The following is a 12,644-nucleotide window of genomic DNA, read 5'->3' on the forward strand; positions in this document are numbered from 1 at the left end:
CAGACCCCGTATTGCTAATCTGAGTTTGGATCCTGAAATACTTTTCTTAGGCCTGGCTACTTGCCTAACTTATTGGTGAAAAACCGGTCTGACATCTACAGGCTCAAAGTCTCACCTGGTCTATGCTTAACACGCCCAGACATGTTACACCAGACAGTGGAAAGTCAGGCATTCTCAAATACATCACCAGAGATGTGGAATATAATATACTGTTAACCCAACAAAATGTCTTTCGCATGGTCTATATAGTGGAGTGAGAGGGAAGGTTAAAATATATACAAACGGGTGTTAGAATGTGATGGTCCTATGACCCTAAAATCAGCACCAACATGTTTCAGCCCTTCTTAACTGGCCTCAATAAGTCCTAGGCTTTCGTCAGGGTGGGACGTAATGAGGTTATTTCCCCCAGAGACTTGAGTGCATGTATGCTATTTGCCAAGTGCACTTCAAATGTTAAAAAGAAAATGGAACAAGCCTAATACTGGCCACCGGTCTGGATGAGGAATTACCCCACCAACTCGAGGTTAATGATTCTCAAGGGAGCGCAGGAGGGAGGCCTTGTAGTCACACATTTGTCAAAGGTCCTTCCCTGCTGGAACCTACGTGTACTTGTGCTCCCCATGAGGCCAGTTAAGAAGGGCTGAAACATGTTGGTGCTGATTTTAGGGTCAAAGGACCCTCACATCCTATCACTCATTTGTGTATATTTTAACCTTCCCTCCCAGTCCACTATTAAAGATTTCTTTAGGAGTGGGCGAGGAATTTTATCTTTAATGGTACGCCCCCTTATAAAATATCTCTAAGTGCTCCCTGAAAAATGGATGAGCCCACCCCGACCTGTAGGAGTCGGGACGGCCCAATGATGAAGCATGTCACTACTAGAGTGAATGAGGGCAATTAAAAGAAAAGGGTCTCATTCCCTTCCCACCCGCAGCAGCAGTGTGGCTTCATATCTGATCCTCTCAGTAACTCTGTACTTGAGAGAATAACCATTACACATGTAGGAATCCCCCACCCATGTTGGTTGTCTTCTTTCCAACTTGAATTGTAAACACAAAAAGAGACCATGGGAAGGACATTTTGTTTGGTTAATAGTATATAAAAGAGGGAGGACATGTCCATTCCATCCTCGTGACTGAGGATCTCTCAACCAGCCTTGGACCCCTGTGGTCCTAGGAATCTGTGAAACAGAATATAATATACTACCACTGAAATTTGGAAGCATAATCGCCTCTCACTGTCATTGCATAGTTGCAACACATACTTCTTTTATACAGTTTACCCACCATGAGTATTTGCACATAGTATATTTCTCTACTGTGGAAAGCATGCTTTAGCACTCTAAGGTGTGTTGTGTCCTATTTAAAATATCTAATTCATAGTGATAAACCTGACAGGGAACTCATCTGAAAACTGAAACATCATAAATAGAAATTGTCACTGTTGAATTCTCATGTTTTGCTTGTTTGTTCTTTGCCCTCTCCCTTTCTGCAGGTTGAGAAGGTAATGCCGTACAATACTTTTTACTTTGCTATCTTGCGCAATCCGGTCCAGCTCATGGAGTCTTCTTTTGCCTACTACAAGGGCATCTCTTCTTTTGCCGGAACAAAAACATTGGAGGAATTTCTAGCTGAACCCTCTCTCTTCTATACTCCAAGAGACCACGATAGCCATTATGCCAAGAACCTCATGACCTTTGACTTTGGCTTGAACAACAATGGAAATTCCTCTTCCATATATTCTCAGATGGACATCCATGCAATTGAATCCATTTTCAACCTGGTTCTTATTGCTGAGTACTTTGATGAATCTATGATTCTTTTGAAGGAGACGCTCTGCTGGAACATTAATGATGTATTGTCCTTCCCCTTGAACAGCAGGAATGACAGCACCAGGTTGACTCTTTCTGACAATACCGCAGAGCAAATAAAGAACTGGAACAAACTTGACTGGGAACTGTATAAATACTTCAACAGGACATTCTGGAATAAGATTGACAGGGTCCTAGGTAGGGAACGGATGCAGCAAGAAGTTGCAGAGCTGCGTCAAAGGCGTGAGCAGCTTGCCCAGACATGCCTTGAAGAAGGTAGCAAAGTGGATCCGAAGAGGATCAAAGATGAGTCACTGGTCCCTCTGCAGTATGGAAGGGCCCGAATCCAAGGCTACAATGTTAAAGCAGGACTCAACAAGGAAGAGAGGCAACTTTGCGAGAGTCTGATCCGGCCAGAGCTTCAGTACAGTAGCCTCCTGTACAAGAAGCAGTTCCCAAAAAAAGCAAAAGCTCTTCAGAATATCAAACTGGCCCACCATAAAATAACCAATATAATTTCTCCTTACACAGCTGTGAGGCCAAATAAACGTTTCTCAAATGGTGTCCAACGTCGTTCACAGAAGAATTCCAAGATGCTTCACCTGTGACTTGTAGACAAAAACAACACACGGTATCACAAATAGCGGTTTGTATTTGACACAACCAAGGATGAATCGGTCAAGCAGCCTTCATGCCAGAGACTAACATTTATGATGAATTCCACCAGCCACAAAAGGAAACCATGCAGGTTACTTGTTCATGACTAATCAAGATGAATATCCAGTACCAAGTTCGAATGATGCACTTTGATGGCTGTTTAAGTTCGCTATACATATTCCTACTACACTTTTCTACACTCTAGTTACCTCCCACTTCCTTATCACAGTCCATACCCATGAGGGGCAGGTATCCTCCTAACAGCAAGCCAATATTAACTTGAGAATTGTTTTCAAACTTTTTTTTATTTTAATGGCCTTCTCCCTTGGTTAGGACCTCATCTTATTAGAAGAACTGCCTGCCGGTGTAGGATGGGTCTCTCGCTGTCATTCCTGTGAGTGGCGGCATGACTCATCACTTCTCTCCTTTATCTGAAGATTTGTTCATTTGAAAACCTCTGATTCCCCCTTGTAGGACCTCTAAGCAGAATACAGGGTATCACACCTTAGGTTCCAGAGATGCTGGCACTGCCAAAAGATGCTCTATATGACCTGTGCTTTACTCTTTTAATCATGTCCTCTCAGCTGGAACTTCTCCGACCACGTAGGCGAGGTGTCAGCATGAATACAAACACCGATGTTGCTTTCATTTTTCACTGGGTTGTGATTCATCACTTCATGTTGCCATTTTTGCTTCTGGGGTACTGTAGTCAGTGTTAGCAATTCTGGACCAGCAGATGGTTGTTTTGCTATTTCTTTAGGTGGTTGTCAGGTTGTGCTGTGTTGCACAGTAGAAAGCAATCTCAAAGTCAGACTTCATGACATTAGAAGATCCCTTTGTTTTGCTAATGCTGATGGGATGCATAAACCCAAGAGGTGGTTTGTAAAGCTCTGTAACCAGGATTGCTCCCCTTGACCTCTCCCTTGTTCTCCTATGCTAGTGGGAGTTCCTCTGCCTCCTCCTGAGAACGGGCTAGTTTCTCCAGTTCCTTCTGTGGTGCTACATCTTCAAATGCATGAGCTGCGACAAGGAGGCAAAGCGTGGATAACTTGCCAAAACGCCCATTACTGTCCTACTGTTCCTTGTTACAGTCTTGTGCCCCATCTACTGCCCCGGGATTTGTTTGTTCTTTTCTGGTCCTGTTTTTTCTGGAGCTTGTTACGTTCAGAAGACTAATTCTACATCCCATAGGATGGGTCCTAATTAGGGAGAGGCTGAAGGTTAAACCATGTCTTCATCTGCTAGATTACTGCCCTCATGTGTATGGACTTGATAGTGAAAAATAGTACTCAGAGTAATGAAAATTACTAGTAAGTGATCTGGGAATTCCACTCAAACCACATGCCAAAAGGTATATAATACTATTGCAGTACTCTTTAACAGTCTACACTCCAACTATTACATGTTTTCTCTTGACCTGGCTACTACTTCACTTTCAATTTCATTTACAGTTACTTACAACTGCATTCACACTCCTCCATGGTCTTGCCTTCCTCAGGTCAGTTCAACAGCCCCTAGCCACTTAGTTACTTTCAACTGTTTATACCTTCCTATGATCATCCTCTGCTCAGATTTAGTCCTCATATTATCTACTTAACTTTAGGTTTTCCCTCTCTCTCTTGTACAATCCAACTTGTCCCCCTAGTGCCATATATTATTTTTCATCCAAATTCAAAAATTGTGGCCTCACTTAGAGTGAAGTAGAAAGGCTACCCCCCTCGCAATGGCTGCCGTTTTGAAGGTCCACCCACTTTAAATTGAGTCACGTGGACCTTCAGGTTTTACCATTTATCCGCCCCCCTATTTAGAGTGGGCAAACAAATTGCAAGTTTTTACTTTTGCATACCGCCATCCGAAACCTGGCGGTAAATCATAGAAAACACATTTAAATGACCCCATGGCGAGGGGATCATTGCTTTTCTTTTTAGGATTTTCTTTTTGAAAATAATAAAAGAAATTGAAACCATGCCATATGGCTCTGTCATGTTGATGGAGCAGTACAGCACATTGTCAGTGCATTGACAGGAACTGCCAAGACGGCATTTATTTTCAATGGGTCTCATTTAGAGTGTGGTTATAATGTCAGGGGCAGAAAAACGAAAAGCAGAGGGCCCCTGAGAACAGACACACCAGCAGGACCAGGGGAAAGGGATACTAGTAAACAAAAGCAATTCCTGTCTGGCGAATAAATACCATTATAATTGGAAATAATACAATTAAGAGAGCAAAGTGTTGCATCATAGCCCATTACACCACAGTAGGGAACAATCCCTTTAGACAATTCTTTTAGCACAAAAACAATTTTTTTTACAAAGTTTATTCTTTTCTGTTTCTTATTTTATACATAAAAATGATGTCATAACTTTGAAATCAATAATACAGCTCAACAGACAACACAAGACATAAATACATAGAGAAATGGAAAAGAACATTGAAATACACATCCCGGACACCAAAAATCATAATAAATCAGGACACATCCCCCAGAGAAAGAATCTCATGCAAACTTACACATACTCAGCCCAAGCATACCCAAACAAACCCAGACTTCAGTCATGCAGGCAAAAATAACATTCTTAGATAAAATCGACAGCAGAATCATTGTCAGTATACCAGAGAGGAAAAAATAGATAAATCATGTAGCTTCATATTATATAGATGTCTCTAAATTATTCGCAATTTATAACTCTAAAGTGGCCACATTTCCTACATCCTTAAGGGCTCAATTGCAGTTGTAGTCCTGGTCTAACTGATCTTAACTAAAGCGCCAATGCACGTTTCGGTAGAGACCTCGGTCTGAGGTCAACCTTCTTCAGGGCGACAAACGAAATGAATCGAACAGAAACAAAAGGAGGGAGAGGCAACCTAGGCACAGGTCATCAGGAAAACCGGGGAAAGGTAAGTCCCTTTATATATGCCTGGCTTCAATAATGACTGAAAAGGCAAATGGCACGCTAATTAGATACATGGCACTGGAAGTAATTGCTCAAAAACAGGTGAAAAAAATCAGAGGGAAAATTTAGGTTGATATCGGCCTCAGCATTATGGGCCTATAAGGGTCACCAAATCTCTCGGCATATACTGTTTGACCAGAATGATGGTTCCAAGAAAATCCTCTTCCTCAGCTACAAAGATACATATATCTGCTGGCTGGAGAGCATGCCATGGTTCACATTGTTTGCAATGTCAGGGGCAACACAGTATTTTACTCTGATGTAGTAACCGCAATTGGAATTTAGCAATGTCTGCAGGCTCAGCATACAGCTCTTAGATTTACAGGAACCGCCTTCTCAGTAGTTCTGCTCAATGCATTGAAAGTGTGCCATTCTGCTCTATGAGCATGACTGAACGGCATGGCACACTTCCAATTTCTTTTCTAATTTCCAAACAGAACATCCCAAAGGGGTATTTTCATTTTGAAAATAAGACAACTATGACCCCACTCATCATGGGAGTTTTCTCCAAGGGCATTGGGGTCATTGAAATGCTTTTACTCATTCTCACCACCATGTTCCGGATGGTGGTAAACTAAAGTAAAAACTTGCCATTTCTTCGCCCACTTTAAATAAGGCAGACGGACAAATGACAAAACAAACTCCGACCGCCCTCACTCCACTGGGCCATCAGAGGTGTATCCCAGCAATGGAGACAGAGTTGTCCCTGCTGCTGACATACTGTAGATTTGCCCGACTCTAAATGAGGCGGGTGGACATTCGGTATGGCGCAAAGGATACTCTGTCGCCGCTGCGGCTGAGTACCATTTCCGCAACACTCTGAATCAGGGCCTATAAAAGAGATGTCTGCTGGTGGAGCAAACATCTCTAAATGTGGAGTACGGTTATTCTATCATTACAACAGAATAAAATACTCCATCGCTCTGATGGAGTATTGGCCTCAATCCAGTACTTACCAAGCTCATACACTAAGAAGAGAATTAACTCATCACTAAAGAACTGTATCAGAAAGGGCCAACATTAAAGGTAGCAGTCATGGGGTAATAATGTAAACATTAGCCTTCATTGTGAGGATACTGTGGGAGGATCTTTGATGAAAAGAACCCTCAGCTGCACACTAACAATACCCTAGGGGCCCAGGGCAGAATCTATCTGTCTATACATATGGTTACTCCTTCTGGGCGACGGAGTATTTTACTCCGGCCCAATGACGGAGTAACTGCACTCCTAGTTTAGATATGTTCACCGCTTCAGCAGACAACTCTTAAATTGACATGATATGCCTTTGCAGCATTTCCTGTCAGTCTACTGAAAGTGTACCATATGGCTCTGTCAGCATAAAACATCCGCATTTGCACACTTCCAGTTTCTTTTTTTATTTTCAAAAAGAGAATCCCAGAGGGGGATTTTGTTTTTGAAAATAAAACAAAAAACAATGACCCACCTCGCCATGTAAGTTTTCTCCCAGGCCGTGGGGGTCATTGACATGTTTTTGCCTTCACTTACCACCAGGTTTTGGATAGCAGTAAGTGCAAGTAAAAGTTTGTCATTTTTTTGCCTACTTTAAATTTTTGCCCACTTTAAATCGACCGGGCTGACAAATGACAAAACAACCCTTGACAGCCTTTCCTCTGTTGAGCCATCAGAGGTGTATCTCTGTGGCAGAGATGGAGCAGTGTCCCTTGCCGACATACTGATGGTCTACCCGGCTCGAAATGAGGCGGGCGGACCTTCACTATGGCGTAAAAGATACTCTGCTGCTGTAGGGTGGAGTACCCTTTTCAGTGCACTTTAACTCAGTCCCAATGTAAGAGGTGTCGATATGCTGGTGCAGCAGACATCTCTATGCCTGGAGTGGGGTTACTTCATCAGGGTGATGGAGTAAAATCGCCATGATGGAGTAACCGCACTCTAGATCAGGCTGAAGTCTCTTTTCCATTCACATTATTATCGCCAGATTGAATGCTGTAAGATGTCAATCTATAAACATCACATATTTACAGTGTAAAAGAGCAAGGTTTCTTGTGGGCATCTTTCTCATAAAAAATCCCTTTCAGTGTCATAGTCATCATTCCCAGGGGTTTCTGAAAAGGTGCTGAATGTATAAAAGTATTAACTAACTATGTTCACTGTAAATAGGAGTGCATATATTTTCCTATTAGATGCACTGCAAAGATCAATGCAAATTAAAGAAAAAATTGAAAGGTCTGGTGTTTTTTTATTGTACTTTATTTTGTTTATTTCAAGTATGAGAGAGTGTGTGTTGCAATGCATGGACCGGTTACGTAGAGGTGGGGTGGCATTGGCCAGCTGCCTGCATCTAATCTCTCCTCCCCTTTCCCCTTTATTCAAGTCAATTCAGTTCAAATCCAATTTTTCACATTAAATCCATTAAAAATTCTATAAGATAAACGAAAGCAAAAAACATGTGGGCGATGATTCCCTACCTCCCCACAACATTGAAAATTACCTTCACTCTGTAATAATACAGTGTCCTTTCCCTTGTCAACAGAAGCTAAAACCAAGTGTAATAAAACATACTCCTTTCAGCTTTCTCGACCAGAGTCCAGACTGCAAGGCAATACATTTTTGTTATCCAGTCCTAGCAACATATTGCCCCTGAGGACTTTGCCTTGCTCCTTAGGAATGTGTAGTCCCTTCAGCCTTACGCCTGCCCACATGATAGGCCTCAATCCAGTACTTACCAAACTCATACACTAAGAGGAGAATGAGCCTATCACTAGGACTGTGCAAGAAATGGCCAACATCAAAGACAACAGTCATGGGGTAACAGCGTAAACATTAGCAATTTTTATGAGGATACCAAGGGAGGGTCTCTGATGAAAAGAACCTTCAGCTGCACACTTACGATATCCAAGGTGCCAAGTGCAGCTTCTGTTTCTCCATATAGATATATACATATGCATATGTAGAGAAAGATACACACACACACATGCCGTGCGCGTGCGTGCGTGTGTGTGTGCGCACGCACGCGCGCCAAAAGCAGAACATAAGGCGTCAAGTTTGAGCACTGAGGTAAAGTCACATTGAAAAGGCCTCCTGACTATTAGGATAATAGTTTCTATGTATAAAGTTACTTGGAACCAGGAGTTTGTGAGGCAGCAGGTGGTGTTTTCTCATGTCAATTTCGCTATATTGTGGTAATGCATGGAATTTTATCTTTGCTTTGTAGTAATAAATGTGTGAATGCATGTTTCTTCAGCACATTTGTTTTAAATAAGGTGTTATTGGGCTACATTAATTTTTACTGCATAGCATAAGTGTGTGTGGTTGTGTGTGTGGTTGTGTGTGTGTGTGTGTCTGGGTGCATGTACTTATGCAGCATAAGTACATTTCTCTGTGTGTCCCTTGGTGTGTGCACTCTGCAAATGTATGATCATCCTTGGGTGTTTATATTTATAGGTGTCCATGTCTGAAGGACCAGGCAGTATTACTGTTTTTTTTATAGCATATCTGCCATTGCGAGTATGTTGTGGGTCTGATAGATGTTATTGATTTCGGACACACTGGAATGCAGAATGCAGCAGCTTGTGGTTTCTACACTGAAAGTATGGTTTGCAGGTGGCCATGCTGGTGGTTGAATGTATATTATATATGAAAATGTGCATATTGTGTAAGATATACATGTGTCTTTAGAGGTGTGCACGTATAAAACATGTACACCTGTGATGTTAGTCTTGCCAGTTTAAGAAGCCCACTATCTTTGGTCTTTTAGTATTAGTCAGCTGTTCAGGTTGTGTTTTCCCGCAGTCTTTTGTCTGTCGGGAGTGCGCATCGCTGTAGGGCTTGAGCACTCTATAGATGTGTTGCCACAAGGTCCAGAGCCAAGTGTGGTTTGACACCGTTGGTTAGCACATGTGCCACACAGCTTACAAGGCTTCCAGCTCCGTGGATTGCTAACGTGAGCATGCAAGCTCATTGAGATTTAATCAAACAGCGGAAAGGGACTGGTGACGGGCAGCAAGGTTTATAAATGCTATTGAAAAGAGGACTAGTAGTGGTAAATATGCATCTACCACTGGCAATTAGACCACTAACACGGTCTAGGATTATGCATAGGTCTCAATAAATTATTACCATGCTCAACCCTTGCTAGCTTGGCTGCGAGTAGTCAGGCTTAACTTAAGAGACATGTATGTAAAGCATTTAAATACACCAATTTCGTAGTTAATTAAGACACAATACAAAATAAAACTCCCATATCAATTAATAAAAATATGAAATATTTCTATCTTTAAAATGACACCAAAACAACAAAAATCCAATGTAGGGAACCAGAGATATGAATTTTTAAAGTTTTAGCACTACATAGTGCTTACAAACCTATAGCGCCACCTTGGAACACCTGATCACACTTGACAGGGTCAAAGTCAAAGTTTCAGGCCAACCATGATGGAGCCATACCTCTCGCAGTAGGCCGCGGTCAAGATTTTACCTTCTGACTTGGAAACTTTCTGGAGCTTTTTCTGCTGGGGTGCCTCAATGCTCTTCACCAGTCCGGGTTTGGTGAGGGTTCACCGGCTTGCTTTCCAGGGTGCTCCTAGTCAAAGTCAAGAAGTTGGACCTTCAGAGCTTTTCAGTGGGATGAACCAGCAGGCCAGGCCGTCTCACGTTTGAAGATGGGCAGCTGGGCTCTCGCGGTTGAGTCTGTCCCCTTATGGAGCTTTTTTTCAAAGTTGCTCCAAACGTCTCCAAATTTTTGAGATTTCTTCCTGAAGTTCCTCTTGGGGGTTCAAAGTGCCCAAAATGCTTGGCTGAAAATGCCCACCTCCAGTATGACGATGGCCTTAGGTGCTGAGTGGTTGCACACATGCACATGTCGGGGGGCTGAAGACAGGGCTGTGTAATAATCTGAATGCTTGAGAATTGGGAAGAGAAGACCAATGTGAAACTTGTGGTTCTAGTATTACATTGCCTTTGGTGTCAGGGTGGATATGTGGAATACAAAATCACATGCTGCAAAATATGATATACCTGTACGATGAAACGTATGCTGGCGATAGCAGGAAAAGGCACTGGGGAAGCTTGTAACCTTCAATCTCACCGTCAGAGTCGGGGGGTTACTAGCGTAGTTAGCCTGGCATGACGTACATTGTTATTTGCACTTTTTCTGATCAACATTAGTTCAAGTACCACATCTCAGACGGGACATCTGCCTGGCCCACAGGATTGTATTTGTTGCCTAAGAGAATTGTTGGTGCTTAAAAGTTTGCTGACACTGTTTTGGTAGTGTGCGTATTGCATTGTGTTGTGTGTGTATTGATGCCAAGGGGCTTACTGTGTGGCTTTTGGTACTGGGTGTTGGTACACGTAATGTTTTCTGCTTTGCACAGTGAATTCTGTACAGCGTATGTGATCAATGGCCTGTCTCCAAAAACTGGTGAAGGTGTTCAGCCTTCTGGATGTGCTTTTGGGAACTTACACCCTGGAACACTGTATCTGGGCATCACTAAACCCAACTCAGCCGGGGACCCTGGAGTAGCAGCGCCTAGTAGTAGTAAAACGTTTTTTAATCAATCGATCTGAATCATGATCTGCACACAGGCACAGAAAGGAGCTGGGCACCTTTTTTCCAGGAATCGCACTTTTTTAAGTGGATATAATCATTCGATAAGAATACGAATTCGAACATGAGGTGTCATCAGCAGAGCGGTGAATGACGGAGGAGTGAAATCTGCTTGACCGTTATGACCTGTGCAGCCGTCCGCTCATGCAGTAAGTTGTACAGTTTGATGGGATATGCGCTGGTGCAGTGCAGTTTAACATTTCATGCACATGCATCATATTTACACATTTTCAATAATCAACCTGTGTGCATTGTAATATTCAATTCATGTTTATTTTCAAATGGTCTTTATTGAAATTTTGATAAAGAGTAAAATTGCATCTGACATTGCATAATAGATCAGATCATCCGATTACTGGGACTGAGGGCCTCTCAGAACGTCTACAACATCATGTATAATCTCTGATTTCAAATGATCTTTATTGAATTTTATGGAAAAGAAGGCAAAAAAGAAGGAAGAAAATGAGAGGATCATAACAGGAGATGGTAACATGGCCAAGTATCACAGTGTACATAATATAGTACTTCAAATGATCATAAAGCAATTACAGGCAATACATGTACATCTTGACAATAAAATAACCTCTTAATCACCGGCTCAAGAGAGAATGAAAAAATAGAAAGAGAGGATGAAAAAATAGAAAGAGAGGATGAAAAAATAGAACATCATGTATAATCTCTAAGAGAAAACAGAATGTAATGTACATAATAACTATTGATTTGCATACCAAAATAGGAAAATATAGCCCTATGGGGAAAGGAGTGGGATTTGGGAGAAATCTTCAACATTCTGTTGTAGAGCGTGAAGAGTTAGACGGAAGGGTCACCAAATATCTTTGGGACGGGATGTGAGAGGTTGAAAATTAGCATAATCTTCTCCTGTATTCTCGCATCCACTCATGCTCTCCAGCCATTCTTTAGCCGAGGGCGGTCTGATTCCTCCCCATTGCAGGGATATCTCTCTCTTGCCTAGTAATAATAGAAACCAAGCGGCAGACTGCCAGGGGTACTTCGTGGGTGTAGCCCAGCAAGGCGACCACTGGGTTGGGGGTCATTTTATGGTTGGTCATGGCGGAGATATGTGCATATACATTTCCCCAATAACTGACAATCACTTGGCATGTCCAAGTTAAATGGGCAAAGTCTGCCCCAGGAGCCTGGATTTTCAAACATTTCTCAGATCTGGTACGATCAAACTTGGCAATATCTATTGGGGCGAGGTAACACCTGTGTAGGTATTTGAAGTGTATCAATTTGTGTCTGTGATTGATGAAAACCCGCTTTATTTGGGTACAACAATAGCCCCATACTTGGTCTGTAAGCGGGGCTCCCAGTTCCACCTCCCAGACTCCCCATACCCGCGTTGTAGTATTCGGCCTCAGGGCCATACAGGTGTGATATAGCTTTGATGTCATATGTTCGCCATCTGATGCTGTGTGATTACCAAGGCTAGGGGTGGGAAATTTCTCTAGCCTCCGGTCTTGCCATGAAATCGTCTGGCCGGAGTGGGTACATGGTCATAAGAGATCTGAGGGTGCTCTGGAGTTTCTTAAAGACAAAGAGATCAATGTAGGTGGTGTTTTGTACCTGTGTGTTATCCATCAGATGCATAACGTGGCCATTGGGAAATAGGTCA

The 12,644-nt window shown here is 42.4% G+C and overlaps 1 protein-coding gene across 1 annotated transcript in view; it reads left to right on the forward strand.

Moving 5' to 3' along the window:
• Nucleotides 1–7,623, forward strand: part of LOC146785257 (galactose-3-O-sulfotransferase 2-like) — a 434,940-nt gene extending 427,317 nt beyond the window's left edge. The window contains exon 4 of the mRNA XM_085634199.1: nucleotides 1,495–7,623. Within this exon, the coding sequence (XP_085490325.1) occupies nucleotides 1,495–2,418 (924 nt within the window). The 3' untranslated portion in view covers nucleotides 2,419–7,623. The remainder of the gene's footprint in view (nucleotides 1–1,494) is intronic.
• The last annotated feature ends 5,021 nt before the right edge of the window (nucleotides 7,624–12,644 follow it).

This window comes from Triturus cristatus, chromosome 11 (genome assembly GCF_964204655.1).
Source record: "Triturus cristatus chromosome 11, aTriCri1.1, whole genome shotgun sequence".
In the NCBI taxonomy this organism is placed as follows: domain Eukaryota; kingdom Metazoa; phylum Chordata; class Amphibia; order Caudata; family Salamandridae; genus Triturus; species Triturus cristatus.